At 57.0% G+C, this 17,777-nt stretch overlaps 1 protein-coding gene across 3 annotated transcripts; it reads right to left on the bottom strand.

The window, feature by feature from the left end:
• Positions 1-759: 759 nt before the first annotated feature.
• Positions 760-12,907, bottom strand: MAG (myelin associated glycoprotein; the record flags this gene model as incomplete). Of its 3 annotated transcripts, XM_081215598.1 has the most annotated exons (10): positions 760-924; positions 1,917-2,016; positions 3,021-3,117; positions 3,469-3,756; positions 8,741-9,001; positions 10,265-10,522; positions 10,609-10,726; positions 10,853-10,905; positions 12,313-12,681; positions 12,862-12,907. In XM_081215598.1, 10 exons carry the CDS (start codon positions 12,905-12,907, stop codon positions 760-762), a joined length of 1,755 nt encoding a protein of 584 aa, XP_081071724.1. The 3 variants fall into 3 exon arrangements, with proteins under 3 accessions (XP_081071724.1, XP_081071722.1, XP_081071723.1); XM_081215596.1 differs by having other exon boundaries at positions 10,609-10,905; XM_081215597.1 differs by having other exon boundaries at positions 1,923-2,016; positions 10,609-10,905.
• Between the last annotated feature and the right edge of the window lie 4,870 nt (positions 12,908-17,777).

The following is a 17,777-nucleotide window of genomic DNA, read 5'->3' as shown; positions in this document are numbered from 1 at the left end:
CGACCCACAGGGTACAGGGGGGATGTCAGTGAGTGAAGCCAGCCAGGTGTGGGACAACAGGAAATGGTGAGCAGTGTGGCAGATCAGGAGCCAGGCCCCTTCAGAAGAAGCAGCCACCATCTCTGTCAGTGAGATGTGGCAGTGTGTAAGCGCAAGCCCGGGGCTGTCAGTTGCTCCACCTGTGGCAGGAGCAGGAATGAGGGCTGTGATGTGAAATCACCCAGCCGTCAAACATGACCTACTGGGGACCAGAGCAAGCCCACAGCTGCCAGCTCAGAGTGGAAGCAACTTACGGGCGGCTAGCCTGGGCTCAGGGCTAGGATCCCTGAGGACCCAGGGAAGGGCAAGGAGCGGGGTGTGGCAGGGTCCCCAAGGACGGGTCTGAAATCATCAGGATCTAGACAGGTGTTTGGCTTCAGGGCGTTTATTTCAGGTTCCTCCGTACAGGCCCTGAGGCCAGATATGGGGACAAGAGACCAGGCAGGGGTAGCAATAAATAACACGGACAGACGGGCTCCCCTCCAGACAGATGAGGTTAAAGGAGGTTACAGGGGAGCCACAATGCGGAGCTGGGGCGCTGGCAGGGCGGGGGCAGCTGGGAAGGAGGGGGAGGCCAGGCCCCCAGGACCTCACTGTCATCTGCCCCGTCCCTTTCCTGCCCCAGCCCCCGCCACTTTGGGGAGGAAGGGAGCCCACAGCCAGTGGGGGCCAGTGAGGGTCCTGAAGGGGTGGTGGCCATCCGGGCCGCCCCCGGCTCCCTCACTTGACGCGGATTTCAGCATACTCGGCTAGCTCCTCCGTCAGGGTGTAGCTGTCCTTGGTGGGTCGTTTTCCCAGGTCCGAGTGAGAATAGCTCAGGTCCAGCTCTGGGGGTTCCCCCCGAAGGCCCAGCAGCCTCCTCTCAGATCCCAGGCGCCTGTCACTCTATGAAGGGAACCAACCCATTAGAAGGTCCTGTTCCACCCTTGCCAGATGCAAAGGCTGGAGTCGCTTGCACCCCCCAGAGCTGAGTCCTGTGTGAGCCTCCTTCCTTAAGGACCGCCAGCCCAGCCAGCCCCACGGTCCCCGGTCCCCGTCTGGAGCTGTTGCCTGTGCCGATGCCCCTACGCAAAACAACCTCCTCGCTGCCAAGCCTGAAAGTCGCCCACAAATTCAACGTCTCCAGGAAGCCTTCTTCAACATAGGAATTTGGTGGGGGGGGCACTCAATTCAGTCCATAACATGCTCTGAGATTAAAACCACCTGGTCGGGTGCCCACCTTCCCCAATTTTTGTAAATGCCTGACTCAGTATGTTTGGGTCTGGTGTGGTGCCCCTCGTCAACCTGGGAGATCCTGCGGGTGCAACTTTGGCTTCCCTGTCACGTTTTCCATCCCTGCCCCCCACCTTTGGACACACACACACACACACACACACACACACAGGACAGTGGCCACAGACACACAGAGGAACAGCAATGGGACAGAATAGACAAGGCCAGGAGTGCTGGGCAGGGCCAGACTGAAGTGAGGACCAACCTGGACGCCTGACGGGGACGCACACACATGCACACCAACCCCAGGGCCCAACAAGGGCCCAGAGGTGGGCACACTGAGGCCCCCGGAACCTACCTCCTGGGGTGCTCATTCCAGGGTAGAGAGCTCTCTGGACTATTGGAGAAGGAAATGCAGTCATAGACGCAGGCGGGGTGGATGAGGGCTTCTCTTGGGCCCCAAGCTCCAGAGCCCCCCGCCAGGTCTCAGCCTGAGCGTCCCTTCCCAGCCCAGGGCCAAGCCAGCCCTCCACACGACCCCTCCTTCCCTTCTGCGGGGCCAGCTCCCCCTCTGCCCCTGGGTCTCCCAGGCCCCCACCAGGCCCTCGGGGTCCCTGGCACACAGGATCTCCAGCTAGCCTGGTGCCACAGGGTTCAGGTCTCACCTCATATTTCTCCGGCACCCCAGAGATGCGGAAGTCACTGCTGAACAGGACAGGGGGTTCGTCCCCTGCTGAGAAGCTGGGGCTCTCTGTCACATTCTTTCTGCGGGGCAAGACATGTCAGCTCCAGTGGGACCCCCAGGTCCCCCCACTCCCCTCTCTATCTGCAACCCCATCTACCTAAGGAGTTTGGCCCAAGGGACCCCAGAGCTGCTCCCACCCGCCTCTCTAAGATGGGCAGCCAGCCCCTTTGGTGGGCAGCCTCTTCCTGTCCACCACTGCCCACCCCTCCTCTGCTTCACAGCTGAGGATGAGCCACCCGGGCCCTGGTCTCTGCCACTTTCAGGACCCCAGCCTGGCTGCTCTGGGTTCTCCTCATTCGCTCTGGGGCTATCCGCAACCCCTTGCCGCCAGGATGTGGAGCGGGAGATTAATTCATTGTCAGGAGAGCCGATGTGTGCGCACCACAAGGAAGAAAAATAACAGCAGCGCACTTGTGGCAGGTGGATGTGGCTTGGGACTGGGAAGCATTTTGTTTTGTTCTGTTTTTTTAAGATTTCTTTGATGTGGACCATTTTTAAAGTCTTTTCATTAAATTTGTTATAATATTGCTTCTGTTCTACATCTTGGTCTTTTGGCCACGAGGCAAGTGGGATCCCAGCTCCCCGACCAGGGATCAAACCCGCACCCCCTGCCCTGGAAGGTGAAGTGCCAACCACTGGACCACCAGGGAAGTCCCTGAGGAGCGTTTTTGATACCACAGATACGTGTAATCGTTGGGGCTTCTGGAACCAACTGTGACTGATGTTCTGGCTGCAAGCCAGGGGTACCGGCTCTCCCCATCACACTGGAGTGGCAGGAGGCCACAGCACAGGATGCGGGGCACAGGTATTAACTGGTGAGAAGTGCTCGGCCCAGGCGCTGGCATGCGTGACCCGACCACGGCGGCCCATGTTAGCCAGGGCCCTCTCTCCTCCATCCAGCTGAACATTCTCAGAGCAGAATCCGCCCTCCCTTGCCCACCCCTAGCCTCCAACTGCTCTTGCCCCTGCCCTGCCCTTGGAGGCCACCCCACCCCGCCGCAGCTCAGCCCCGAAGGCCACTCACTTTCTGCGTGTCTGGGTGATGTAGCAGATGATGGCAATTAGGATGGCAAAAGCAACCACCGCCCCCACGGGCCCGATCTTGGCCCACATCAGGCGATCTGAGGAAAGAGAAGACCCAGGCGCCCTCAGGGCTGCTGGTGGGAGTGAAGACACCTGGGTTCTTAGGAGACAGGCTGGGGCAGGGGTGAGAGGGAAAATATTTACACCGCTGGCATATCCTTGCACTGACTGGCTAGCCTGAAGGCCTTTGTTGCTGGAGGGGCCGGTAAGGTACAGGCAAGCTCGGGGCAGCCTCTCCTAACTGGCTGGAAAGGGCATCTTTACCACCCGATCCACTGCGCAGCCTGACCCACGCGCAGCGGCTGGTGATCAGCCTTGGGGAGGGGAGCTTGGATCCAGCAGGGGTCCTGTCTGTCCCTTGACTCCCAGCCCCAGGCCACACCACTCACGGGCTCCCTGGAAGGGCAGCTCCAGGCTCTTGGTGCCATAGAGGTTGTGGGACGAGCAGATGACCCGGGGTGGGGCCTGGGCCTGGCCCCGCAGCGTGAGGATGCTGGTGAGCAGGAGGCCGCTGCGCTCCGAGTACACGAACTCGCGCTCCGTCTCGTTCACGGTCACGTTACGCGAGGGCAGCTCGAAGGCCACGGATGGCTCTGGGTTGGCTTTTACCACGCACAGGCACTGCACCGTGTCACGGGCCGCCGCACAGTGGGACTCCAGGAGGATCACGGGGGCAACTGCAGGGGCAAGACCAAGACCCCGCGGGCTAGAGACAGGGCCTCGGGGGCTCCTTGGCTGTCGCAGAGATGACTGCCTGTTCCCCTCTGCACTCTCTTTTACGTCCTCCCTAACTCTGCTTACCCTGTGAAACATAAATCAGATCACGGTGCTGCCTGCCCAAAGCCCCCCCTCCAATTGCTCCCCGTGTCACTTAGAATAAAACCCCAATTCTTTGCCTTCGCCTGCAAGGCCCCGCAGGACTTACCCACGCTCTAATCTCTTGCTGTCGCCCTGGCTCATTCCCTTCCAGCCACACTAGCCTCCTTGCTTGTTTCTCATACTTGTGGAGCTTTTTCCAACAGCTGGGGTGGGGGAGGGGGGGGGTCTTGCGTTTCTCCCTCCGCGGGGAACACTTCCCTGACACCTGCCAGACTCATGCCCTCACTCCAGGCAGCTTCTGCACAGACCATGTCTATTTCTCTGACCACCCCATGTAAGTTGCACCTCACTTCACTAACCATTCACTCGAGTTTTCTCCCCAGCACTTATCCCTACCCGGGTTATACACTGATGTGGCTGGTCTTGTATTTCCATCGAGACAGGCTCTTACTCAGTCTCCACTCTGTCCCCCACACTTAGAACATGACTTTCTTTTTTTTTCTGCCATACCACACGACATGCAGGATCTTAGTTCCCTGACCAGGGATCAAACCCAAGTCCCCTGCAGTGGAAGCGCAGGTTCTTAACCACTGGACCGCCAGGGAAGTCCCTAGAACATCCCTTTCACCCGGCAGGAGCTCTGGGAAGACTTACTGGATGAACTACTGCGTTCAGCCAGGTCCCCTTCCAGGCCATCCTACAGATGCCCCTGCTCACTCCCTGGAGCCCCCTGCATCCTGACCCTCCCTGCGTCACAGGATTCCCCATGGTACCAGGTACCACCCTCCACCCAAGATCATTTTGTTGAGCTTTGCTTTGCTGCCATTTAAATTACAAAAACGATACTGGTATTTTTTTTCCTTTCATTTTCCAAAATATGAAATTATAATAGAATACTGAAAGTTGTTTTTTAAAGTATGTTCTCTTTGCCTCATGGAGAGTCTGGCACTCCCCTCTGCTTGCTCTAGACTGACCTCTGGTTCTCAGCCCTGAGCAAAACCCACTTCCACATGGGCAAAAGATCCTTGACCCACCTACCCCACTTATTTTCAATATGCAGGTAACAGCGAGGGAGCTGGGAGTCACATGACCCATGTATCTGCAATAGGGATCATTCCATTTGGAACCTCAATGTCTACATATCTCTACGTCTAGTAAATTAACAGTTAAATATTCCAAATTCTGTTGAGGCAGATGCGCACTATGCTTGCTGAGGTATTAACAAATTAACACACCACAGAGTAAATTAGTAATGACAAACCTGAACGGACAGTGATTAATTTTTTTTTTTTTTTTTTTTTTTTTTTTTTTTTGCGGTATGCGGGCCTCTCACTGCTGTGGCCTCTCCCGTTGCGGAGCACAGGCTCCGGATGCGCAGGCTCAGCGGCCATGGCTCACGGGCCCAGCCGCTCCGCGGCATATGGGATCCTCCCGGACCGGGGCACGAACCCGTATCCCCTGCATCGGCAGGCGGACTCTCAACCACTGCGCCACCAGGGAGGCCCAGTGATTAATTTTTTAAAAATCCTTTCATTCAAGACTGCACCGCTGGTACTGTTGTGACAGTGTTGCGGGAACGCTGACACCCTGTTGCATGTGCTCAGCATCTTTGCAGCATTTCCGGCAGCCTCGCGACCTATGAAACCCTGATTGACCCTACTAGATAAACCCCAGGTCCCACAAAGGATGGGGAGTTTGGGGTGGGACAGCTTTGGCTCGAGTCTCAGCTCTGCCATCTACTGGCTGGTGGCCCTCATCAGGCCACTCAGCTTCCTGGGCCTCCGAGATGGACTTCTCATATGCGCACAGAGGGGTAATGGTCCTTGACTTGCAAGGGGCTACAGGACTCTGTTTTGAAGTGGGCATATGAGTGTGTTGAAAAGAAAGCGTAGGGGTGCTTCCCTGGTGGCGCAGTGGTTGCGAGTCCGCCTGCCGATGCAGGGGACACGGGTTCGCGCCCCGGTCCGGGAAGATCCCACATGCCACGGAGCGGCTGGGCCCGTGAGCCATGGCCCCTGAGCCTGCGCGTCCGGAGACTGTGCTCCGCAACGGGAGAGGCCACAACAGTGAGAGGCCCGCGTACCGCAAAAAAAAAAAAAAAAAAAAAAAAAGCTTAGGGACTTCTCTGGTGGTGAAGTGGTTAAGAATCTGCCTTCCAATGCAGGGGACGCGGGATCGATCCCTGGTCTAGGAAGATCCCACATGCCACAGAGCAACTAAGCCCATGCACCACAGCTACTGAGCCTGCGCTCTAGAGCCCGCGAGCCACAACTACTGAAGTCCGTGTGCCTAGAGCCCACGCTCTGCAACAAGAGAAGCCACCGCAATGAGAAGCCTGCACACCACAACGAAGAGTAGCCCCCACTTGCCACAACTAGAGAAAGCCCGTGCAGCAACGAAGACCCTATACAGTGGGAAAAAGAAAAGAAAAGAAAAGAAAAAAAGAAAGCTTAACATTCCACCCAGGGATCGAACCATTCCAGCAGAGGAAGCAAGTGAGCAAAGCCTTAGCAGCAGGAAGGCAGGCGGATACCCAACCAGGAGTTCAAAGGAGAGATGAGTGGGAACCTAAGAGGATGTCTAAGACTTACGGGGCACAGGGGACATGTCGGGCACTATGGGCGCTCACCATAATTTCCTTAGCGTAAGATACTGTCATACCCGTTTTTCAGAGAAGAGAATCGGGGCTCGGCAAAGGTGAAGCCACTCGTCTGGGATCACACAGCACATCTCCATCACAAGATGGAGACAGAGCTGGGATTCGGACCCAGGTCGGTTCAGCTCTGTCGGGTGCTGGACACCAGTAACATTTCCGTTTCCTCCTATTAAACGGGGGAAGGGCAGTCCCTGCCCCCAATCGCGTTGTTGTGAGAATGAAATAGGTCAATATGCGCAAAGGGCTGAAACCAGTCTTCTAGTCATCACAAGGTCTCAGTGAGGTGAGTGCCCTGCAGGTCCCACGCTGTGCTGGGACCCAGCACCCCACCCCGCCCCCGCCCCGCTCAGGAGCACCCACCATTGTCAGCGAGCCCGGAAGCCCCGGTGCTAGGGGACGCAGACTTTGGGGACAGAGAGGGGCCTGAGGCCGGACACCCAGAGGGCAAGCACAGCGACACAGGCCTTGGAGCCCAGTGACCGGCTCAGCAGGGGTGGGGTGGGAGGCACAGCTGCTCCTCCCCTCCGGCAGATTGAAGGCCTTGAGTACCTTGGGTACCAAGCACTGCAGGGGAGATGAAGCAGCCAGAGGTTTAAGAACTGGGTAGACAGGAGTCCAGAAGAATCCTGGCACTGGCCAGCCTTCCAGCTGCATGGCCTTGGGGAATTCTGACCTTCAGTTTCTCCTCAAAGGGGATGACGATAACACGTAGCTGCTTCAAGGGGCGACCACAAGGGCTCAGCAAAATAACACGTGCTGGGGATGCAATCCTGGCCCAGAGTAGGCCCTTAATGATCATTTGCTGTCACCACTCTTATTATACAGGAGGGTCTGTGACTGAAAACATTCGTGAGCTGGAGGTGTGTGTATGATCAGAGGTTTCCATCAGATTCTCAGGGGGTTCTCTGACTCTACACCTAAGAACCCCTGGCTTGGGATATAGGTTTAACGGCAAAAAGCATGAGGCAGAAGGGTGGGCATGTATGGAGTAGGCGGGGTACCCGCACAACCCATATGCATGATCACGTTGGATGCTGCGAGCGAGCACAGACTGGGAAGGAAGGTGCCCAAAGAGGAAAGGTTAGCAGGGCAGTGGTGGCCATCACCTTGCCCTGGAAGATGGCACTCCAGGAATAATCCGTCCCTACTGACTACAGCCACATGCCATATTGAGTATACGGACTGTGCTCAAAACCTTCTGGCAAGCTTGTGTGGTAGGGACCATTGTAGGTGGAATAATTTGGAGACAAGTGCCAGAGGCCAGGCTGGAGCTGGGGAGGAAGCAGGGGGAATGGAACTACGAAGGTGACATTCCAGAGGGAGTTGCTGGACGAGGGGGAGTGGAAACTGCGACTTGGGAGCTATGACCCGAGTGACGGCCGGGGTGGGGGTGGGGTGTGGGCGGTGATGTCCATAGAAGGTTAGGAAGGGCTCTGGTTGGCAGTGGAACAATGGGCTTCATTCCCAAGACAGTTAGCTTTTTATATGCATCCGTCTCATCTCTCTGACTGTACTATTATCTGTTAATACGCTTGGTGTCCTCTTGGTCCTAACCCCCACCTCCCACTGAGCCACACAGTGCACATAACAACGGCTTGATCAATGTATTCTGATGTCATAACATAGGATGAGGTCAATGGGCAGTACAGAAAAGTGGAACCAGACCACTGTATTTGAATCTCAGTTCTGCCGTTTTCTGGCTGTGTGAGTTTGGGCAAGTGACATAACCTCTCAGGACCTCAGTTTCCTTCTCTGGAAACTGGAGACAGTCAAAGAACCTCCCTCATTGGATGTAACAAAAACGAAAGAGTGGGTCCCTGTACAGAGCTTCCAAAATTGCTTGGTGCCTAGCGATGCTCCACAAGGGTTAGAGGTCGTGGTTATTCTTTTAGTTAACGCAAAGGGGCTGTGGCCACAGGATTCAGAAATCTCCTTGGTCAAAAGCCCACACCAGGATGTGGGGATACCGTATTCTCAGGTGGGACTTGTATTTTCTTGCTATGGATTCCGCTTCCCTTGCTTCCTCATCCTCATCTGCTGGAGCGAAGCTGACCCCTGGTTGGGATGCATGGGTACCTCCCGGTAACCTGGGTGTCCCCCATTGAGCCGTCTACCACAGGGGTGGGTGGGCAGGAATCAAGCCTGGCTGCCCTCAGCAGGGGCAGCGGATGCAGGGGAGTACTCACACTCCACGGATAGGTTGAAGGCGGTGGCCCTCTGACCGTACTGGTTCTCGGCCACGCACCAGTACTCTCCATCATCCTCAGGCATGACGGCAGGCAGCTCCAGCTGCAGCTCGCTCTCATAGATGACCGTGGCCAGAATCTGCTTCTCCTTGAAGATGGTAAGAATAGGATCCGGGTTGCTCTGTGTGGAGCACAAGATGGAGACTGTCTCCCCCTCCACGGCCACCACTGTCCCGTTCACCGTCGGCTTCCAGGGTGCATCTGGGGGGCAGGACAGGGGGCCGATGGTCAGAAGCTCCCACCCCCAAATGTGACCCCCGACACCCCAGTCAGGGCACACCAGCTCAGGATGGCTCAGGTAACCCCAGGCCTGGCTGTCTCGTTTACGAAGACGGGGGCTCTGCAGCTACAGTGCTTGTGTTTGAACCCCGGCTCTACCCGTTCCCAGCTGTGTGCGGACCCATGTCTAAACCCCTCTGGGCCCCATTTTCCTTATCTGGAAAATGGGCTTAATAATATTCCCAACCTCATAGGGGTCACTGAGAACCAACTGCGACAAGCACTGTTTTAGCCTGAAAAAGGAGATGAAGATCCCTCCTCATGTGGACAGATGTTATATAAGGAAATCAAACATATAGTTGGCAAGATGGGGATAAGTGCTTTGCAGAAAACTAAAGGTGGGATGGAAAATCGGGGTAGTTGACAGGTTTTTTTTTTTTTTTTTTTTTTGCGGTACGCAGCCCTCTCACCGTTGTGGCCTCTCCCACTGCGGAGCACAGGCTCTGGACGCGCAGGCCCAGCGGCCATGGCTCACGGGCCCAGCCGCTCCACGACACGTGGGATCCTCCCGGACCGGGGCACGAACCCATGTCCCCTGCATCGGCAGGCGGACTCTCAACCACTGCGCCACCAGGGAAGGCCCATCACAGTTTTAACTAGGATGGTGAGGGAGGGCTGCAGTCAGCCTAGAAGGAGGTGAGTAGGAGCCAGCCGCGGGGAGGCCCCCGGGGAAGAGTATTTGTGGACGGCACTCAGAAACTGCTGAGTAAATGTTGGCCGGTGCTGTTATTTTTATTATCCCCAGCCCTGGGCACTTTGCCTCAATAAATATTTGTGAATGAATGAATGAATGAATGACCTCTCCTTGGCTCCTTGCTAAGAATCCTGTCTGACGGGCCCCCTCTCCCTGGGGCCCCATAATGTTCAGGGGCTGGGTGAGGCCTGGGTTCTCCTCAGCCCTCCCATCAGAACTGCAATGGGGCTCATTTTAAAATGCAGATTCCCGGAGCCAGGCCCAGCTCTACCCGCAGGAAACTGAATTTAACAGGCTTTCCTGGGGGGCGGGGATTGCCTGTCTCTTCCCATCTTGTCCTAGCGAGGACAGTGGTGCAGAGACTCGTGGGAAAAACGAAGGAACTCCTTAACCCGCAACCTCCTCTCCATCTCCACCTCAACCACGGGCATGGTGCCCACCGCCCCCCCACTGGGCCCCCAGCTCCGCCCCGGGCGGGGGCGGCGACTCACACATGATGCTGAGCCCCACGGTGCGGTTGTCCTGGCCATAAGCGTTCTCAGCCAGGCAGGCGTAGACGCCGTCCTCCGCGGGCGTCACCTCGTCCAGCTCCAGGGACAGGCTCTCGGTCACCGCCTCCCGGAGCACCGTGCCGTCCCGCATCCAGGTCAGCAGCGGCGGCGGGTTGCTGTCGGCCCCACAGAGCAGGCTGACGTGGGAGCCCTCGATGGTCTCCACCGAGGAGTTCATCTCCACGATCACCGGGGGGTCTGCGGTGCCGGAGACACAGGACGTCAGCGGGCACATGCCGCAGACCCCGCCCCCTGCCCGCACCCCGGCCCGCACCCAGGCTCACACTTGACGTCCAGGCTGGCGTAGCCCTCGAACTGCAGGGTGGTGTTGGGGAAGGAGGCCTGGCAGCCCAGCCGGTGGCCGTTGGCCTCCCTGGTGGGCACGAAATGCAGCAGCGACACCTGCACCCAGGTGCCCTCGTCCTCGCGGAGCCGCCCCAGCACAGCCGGCTCCCCGAGCCCCTCGTGGCCCAGCCAGCTCAGCTCCGGGTGCAGCTCGGGGCAGTTGTCAGGCACCATGCAGCTGACCTCCACTTCTGTGCCTGCCACAACCTCTGGGGGGACCATGATGTTGGGGGTGTCTAAGTGAGACGGGGAGATGGAGGGTGAGGGAAACAGCATCGGACACCTGCATTGTCCGACTCCAGTCCTGGTACCCGGTCCCCTCCCCATCCTTGGATGCAGAATTCCCTACAACCTTCTCTCCTCCTGGGTACCCTTCACCCAGAAGCCCTCCACAGATCCAACCGCAGATGTAATAATAACGGCAACAACAATATAGTGGTCTGAGGACTTTACTGTGTGTAACTTGCCAGTTCTTCCAGCCATGCCGAAAGTAGAAAGTGGGTAATGTTATTTTGCTCATTTTGCGGATGAGGAAACTGAGGCCACAGCTAGCATGGGGTAAAACTGAGCTTCCATCCCCGTCACTCTGGCTTCATCGTCTGTGCTCTGGACACTACATTATATTCCTCAAGAAACCTCTCTCCTTCCCATGTTTGCTTTGGTTTACCTTCCACGTGCGTGTGTGTGTGTATGTGTGTGTGTGTGTGTGTGATGTGATGTGTCCTGGAGCTGTCTGGCTGTGCCTGGCAGCGGAAGGGGGGGCTCTCTTTCTGCATCAGGGCTGTAATCTGGCTCCTCGTATAGACTCAGAGCTGATGGCAAACCTGAGTCTAAGGGTTCCATGCCTCTCAGGGCCTCTCAGAAATGAAGCAGTAGACCCTACTCTAATTGCCAAAACTGGCCCAGAGCTGCATTTTATTTGACCTAAATTTAGGGTATTTTTTAAAAAAATATCTGAATCAGCAGCTGATGTTGAAAGAACATAGAAAAGTACACAGTTCCCTTTGAAAATTCGGGAATTCCCTGGTGTTTCAGTGGTTAGGACTCTGTGCTTCCACTGCATGGGGCACGGGTTCGGTCCCTAGGATCCCGCATGCCATGTAGCACAGCCAAAAAAACCCCAAAACAAACAAACAAACAAATGGAAAACTCAGAATGCTTGACAGCAATGACCCTGCATTCTCACCCAGCACGACTTAGATAGAGCTGGGCGCCATGTGCCAGGCACTGCTTTGCCCACTTGACAACTATTCCCTCATTGAACTTTGAGTGCTGTTCTTAACCCCATTTTACAGAAGAGGAAAACAAGACCCAGAGAAGTTAAGTAACTTGCCCTCAGTAGCCCAGCTAACATAGGAATCCAGAGGCCTGACCCCAACCCGTGGGCCCCCTGCCTTTACCCCAGGTGTTTCTGGAAGAGTAAGAGCACTGCTTTCCTCTGAGAGCCCTGCTTTGCCTGTTTCAGTCATCTGTGTGGTCCGTGTGAGCAGGGGGGTTTGCACCCCTCCCCCCAGCCAAACCAACAAGTCCCTGGTCCTGCCAGCTAGACATCCCTGGAAAGGTGCCAGGAGGACTTCCTGCTCCCCCTGTGCCCCCTGCATGGCCCCAGCCCCACGGCATCTGCACACCCCCTGGGAACTCACTGATGATGTCCAGGACGCTGTGCTCGGAGAAGGTGTACTGGTTGTAGCCCCCCAGGTCCCCGCGGAAGTAGTACTTGCCGCCCAGCTCGGGGCTGAGGTTGCTGAGCAAAAGGGTGCAGTTGCGCAGGCCCAGGTCCCCCAGGAGGCGGCTGCGGCCCTGGAAGCTCTCGTGGACGACTTGGGTGCGTGACTTGAAGACCACTGGTGGGTAGTTTTTCGGGTAGGGGCTATTGAAGTACCAGACGCCGTGCACAACAGCTGGCCGCAGCTCGTCGGGGAAGTCGAAGCGGCAGGGGATGGAGACGCACGTGCCCTCGAAGGCCGAGATGGACGAGGGCATCCAGGCCCCCCAGTGACCCCCGCGAGAGGCTGTGGGCAAGCAGGACCGTTGAGGCTGAGGGACATGTCCTGCCCAGATGCCCCCAACCCCCCTGCTCCCATCACCTTCCACTGCCCTGCGGGGCGGGGGCGGGGTCCAGGGTCCCACAGAATCAACCCCAGCCTGCTCAGGGGCCAAGACCCCAGGAGCCCCAGACCCCCAGGCATTACCTGAAATCATGATCCAAAACAGAGGCAGCGCCGTGAGGAATATCATTTTGTACAGCAAGTGAGCAACAGCTGGATAGGGGAGAAGAGAGAAGAGGGTTAAAGGCCAGGGGAAGTGAAAAGGGTGCTTCTAGTAAGGCTTTAGGAAGCAGCCTGTTCAGATGTTAGCCACTGCTGCTATTATTATTTATAATCACAAACACATCTATGGGCATCAACCATGAACCACCCCCAGTACTTTACTGTACAGATTCATTTGATCTCTTTGAGGTAGGTGCAATGATTATCCTCACTTTGTAGCTGAGGTCCAGAGAGGTTGAGTAACTTGCCCGAGGCCACACAGCAGGTAAGTGGCAGAGCTAGGATTCAAGCCCTGTCTGCCTGTCCAGGTCTGCAGATTTCACCACCAAACTGTCCTGACTCTATGTGGTAGTGACGTGCTAATAATTATCTTCATCACCATCCTGCCCTTGGGGATCTCCAAAAAGTAAGGATAGAGGCAAGTTTGGACCAGCGTCAGGAAGCAGGGGAAGCCAGGAGGAAGGGGAATTTGTAACCCTCCCCCTCACCTCCGTCTCCCTGAGTTGGGAATGTCTTCTGGTCCCACCTGAAGCTGTCAGCCGGCCAACCTGGAACAAGAGTCAGACAGGTGCAAGGAGGTGGGGGCCTGAGGGTCCCCTGCCCCTCCCCGTCCCACTTTCAGGATCTACTGTGAGTAGATCCTGTAGGCTGCCCACATGGTCTCTGTTGCCCATGGATGCTTGGGACCCTCCCACACAGCCTCAAAGCTACTCTGTGGTCACCTCCCGAGGCGAGCTGCGATGGAGGAGAACTCTCGGGAAGAAAAGGGGAGTAGCAGAGCTTTGGGGTGGGGGGAGGCAGGGGGAGTGAACGCGGTGAGGGAGCACATGTCCCACGGCTGAGGCCTGGGGGTGGGAGGCAGGGACCCAGCCCCATCAATGACTGGGTTTCACAGCATCAGCATTCCCAACATGCCGCGTGAATTCCTGCCGCCCTCTCCCACCCTACAGATGGCCCCTGGTGTCCCCACCCTCCAGAGGCGAGAGCCCGGTACAAAAGAGCCCTGTTCCCTCAGGGTGAGGGTGCCTCATCCTGGGGGGCTTCTGGGGTAGATGGGGGTGAGGGAAGAGCTGGGCGAGCCTGGCTGGGCTCTGAGTGGAGCCAGGAAGGACCAGGGATTGGGGTTAGTGACTCCCTGGCACCCAGCTCCTCTGTGGGTCGCCTCAGGGTTGGACCCAGTGTTTCCAAGTGGCTGCTTTTCCTGGCCTTTGACACTCTCTTCCCACAGACAGACGCATGCAGTCAGATGCATGCAAATGCTGGCATGAAATGTGACAGATCTGGACCCAGCCAGAAGGAGCAGGCTCGCACAATAACACCGATCAGGGCTCTGCACACACCGACAGGCACCGAGACCCCCGTGCAGCAGACACACACACACCTGCATCCTCCTGCCCGCCACACACCTGGACGGGCATAGGCATGGCAATTGGGCATACACACGGACCTGCCTGTGTGCCATGCTCGCAAAGACACTCGGACCAGCTATGAACAGACCCACTCAGACACATGCTGATGGACACGCGGCAGATGCCACCTTTGCACCTGCGACAGGAAGGTACAGGAGGTAGACACAGGTGAGGGCCACAGGGCCTGGGCAGACGTGTGAAACAAGTGTGTAGACCATGAATTCTGAATGGGGGTGAAAATTGGTTCTTGGGGTGGGGTCCAGAAAAGTCTTTGTTATTACAGTGGTTTGTGGCTCTCTAAAGGGCCACGGCACATAAACATATACAGTCTATCCATAATATTAAGATTTCATGGGGGGAGTTGGATTAGGAAAAACAGGTCTAAAAGCTTTCCTTAGTGGGGTGTAAATAAAGGTGGAGAAACACTGATGTGGATTAAGACTCACTAAGAGAGGTGCACGTGCATGTGCACACGTGCCCCCGTCGTGTGCTCAGGTGCTAGAAGTTGCTCACTCACAGCCCCCTGTGCCCACACCCTCCCAGATGGCAGGATGCAGACGTCTGATCACCTGGGCATCCTTCCACTCTTCACCTGTCCCTGGATGACTTCCACCCCATCTGCCACAAACTTAGGAGCCCCAGGGCAGAACGTCCACCAGAGGGGTGCTGAGGAGGGCGCTTCATTCTTTCTCTCTCTGGTTTCTTCCCAAGGCCCCATCACTATCCCTGCCACGGTCCCAGCCCACGCCCAGAGCAATCCTAAGCAGCACCCTCCCCCACCCTAAATTAGTGGCAGTTCCCAGCCACCATCCACGGCCCAGACCGCTTCGCATTGCACATGCCCTGGGCAACCCTGCCCCGGGCTCTCAGCCCCGGTCCTCTGTTCTCCCCGCCCCACGGCCCTCCAGGCCGCAGTACTCACCTGATGCTCTTGCTTCAGCACCCTCTGCTCCGCAGGCCCCGCTCGCAGTCCCCTGGCCTCCCAGGGTCTAGGCCCCCACTTACCAGCCCCTCCCCTCCCCCTGGGTGCCAGGGGCCGCCTGCCTCCAAGGCCCAGCTCCTCCCTGCCCCCGGGGGAGGGGGGCACAAAGGGCCCTTGTCACCACTGCTTGAACTGGGCAGCCTGATGCCTGGTTTCTACGAGCTCTTTCCTGGAGGGGCTGGGGGTGGCTGCCTCACTCATTCCCCCCTCCATCACTGCGTACCCTGGTTCTGGGTCCCTGGGAGGGTGCTCTAAGGTCTCTGGAGTCTCAGGCTGAAAAGCAGAAGGCATTGTCCTCAGCGTCTAGGGGATCTTGGTGGCAGTGTTAGGGATAACCCCGGGCCTGGGAGGCCACGGAGGCCGGTGTGGCCAGGAGGAGGAGACAGGACATCTCACTCTCGGCTGCAGTCACGTCCACCCTCTCTAGAGGGTGTCGCGTTTGGTACCCACATCCGGGTCTCTTGTCTTCCAGCCACTTCTTGCCATTGGAAACAACCTTATGTGTTGACTGTCTCCTCCCGTGATGACATGACCTCCAGGAGGACAGGGTTTGGGCTGCTTACGCCCAATCTACCCTGCTGGGAGGCTGGCTCCTGGCAGAGTTAAGATTCGTAAATGCAGAGTGGGTGCATGTGTGATCCTCAAATACCCTGACTGGAGGCCTTGGCGCTTCTTCCTTCCTCCTAGAAAGCTCCCCTGCCCCATCCCACTCCCCACTCCGCTGCTGGCCATAACCTGTGCAGCCTTTTGGCTCCCAGCTTGGATGCTGCTTCCTCTGGAAGCCTGCCCGGCCCCTCTCACCAAGCCAAGTTCCTCTGTTTAAATGCTGCCCGGTCCTTGCATGGCCCTCAGCACGCCATTTGCCAACCTGCACCCTCAGTGAGCTGCTTCCCCACTGGCATCTGAGCTCAGGTTTCCGCCTGTCTGTCTGTCTGTCTGTCTTGTTCACCATTGTATCCCCTAGAACAGTGCCTGGTGCACAGAGGGTGCTCAGCCAGGGCTGTGGTGACTCTCTGAGCTGGGTAGGGACCCTCTGTGTGCAGAGTCCACAGTGATCCTCCTGCAACCCCAGCCCCTCCCATTGGTCATGACCTTTCAGTGGTGATGGTGGTGAGATGAAGTGGAGTAGTGGTTTGATCATGAGCTGTTCACTCACACTGGGGCATCTTCTGTCCTCCTTCAGGCCAGGGCAGTAGGGAGGGAGGCGGGGAGGGTCCTTTCTCCCAAGGGAGAACCCGGCCCCAGCGGGGGGGCGGGGGGGCGGAGTGCAGGGGGTGATGGGTGGGGAAATCCCTCAGACTGGGGAGTGAGGAGTCAGAGAAGGCTGGATGGAGGGGGATGGGGAGTCCCACCCCCACCTCGGGCTTCATGATGTCAGACTCTGCCCGTGCCTTTCCCAGTCAGGGACAAAGGCCCACTGAGAGTGGGGTGGGGCTTGAACGCCCGGGTTCCAGACAAGAGAGTGGCCTGGTGCTTGGGCTTTGGGAGAGGACATGGAGATCCTAGGGGACTCATATGTCACAGCCTTCAGCATCAACACCAGTCACCTTGGGGTCTTGTGCCCGAGCAGTTTGCGGGGGGGTGGGTCTATCGTCTCTCCGGGTGTGAACTGAATGAAGGCTGTCCCTGGGGGCGGGACGTACACGTGAGTGAGTCCCACAGAGGGCTCTATCGCTGAGATCTGCACTCAGGTCTCCAGCCCAAGGGAGGACTGGGGGACCGGAGAGCATGTGCCAGCAGAAAGGAGAGGTGCGACTCGGATCCAGCTACCACTGCTACCTGATCATCGGATCCTTCCAGGCAAGGCAGGTGTGTTAGTTTGCTAGGACTACTGTGACAAAGTCTTACAAACTGGGTGGCTGAAGAAACAGTTTATTGTCTCACAGTGCTGGAGGCTAGAAGTCTCCATGTCCACATGGTGTTTTCCCTATATGCGGGTCTCTGTGTCCAAATTTCCACTTTTTATAATACCAGTCCTATTGTATTAGGACCCAACGTAATGACCTTTTTTTTTTTTTTTTGCGGTATGCGGGCCTCTCACTGTTGTGGCCTCTCCCGTTGTGGAGCACAGGCTTTGGACGCGCAGGCTCGGCGGCCATGGCTCACGGGCCCAGCCGCTCCATGGCATGTGGGATCTTCCCGGACTGGGGCACGAACCCGTGGTCCCTGCATCGGCAGGTGGACTCTCAACCACCGCGCCACCAGGGAAGCCCCATGACCTCCTTTTAATGTGATTATTTCTGTAAAGACCCTAGCACCAAATGCCACACAATCGCACTGGGGGTTAAGACTTCAACATATAAATCGTTCTATTCTATTCTATTCTATTCTATTTTGCCGTGCAGCTTGTGGGATCTTAGTTCCCCGACCAGGAATTGAACTCAAGCCACCACAGTGAAAGCACCTAGTCCTAACCACTGGACCACCAGGGAATTCCCAACGTATAA

The sequence above is a fragment of the Mesoplodon bidens genome (assembly GCF_964165515.1).
Source record: "Mesoplodon bidens genome assembly, chromosome: 18".
NCBI classification, from domain to species: domain Eukaryota; kingdom Metazoa; phylum Chordata; class Mammalia; order Artiodactyla; family Ziphiidae; genus Mesoplodon; species Mesoplodon bidens.
Note: the sequence above shows the minus strand (reverse complement) of the source record. Positions and strands in the feature narration are given on the sequence as shown.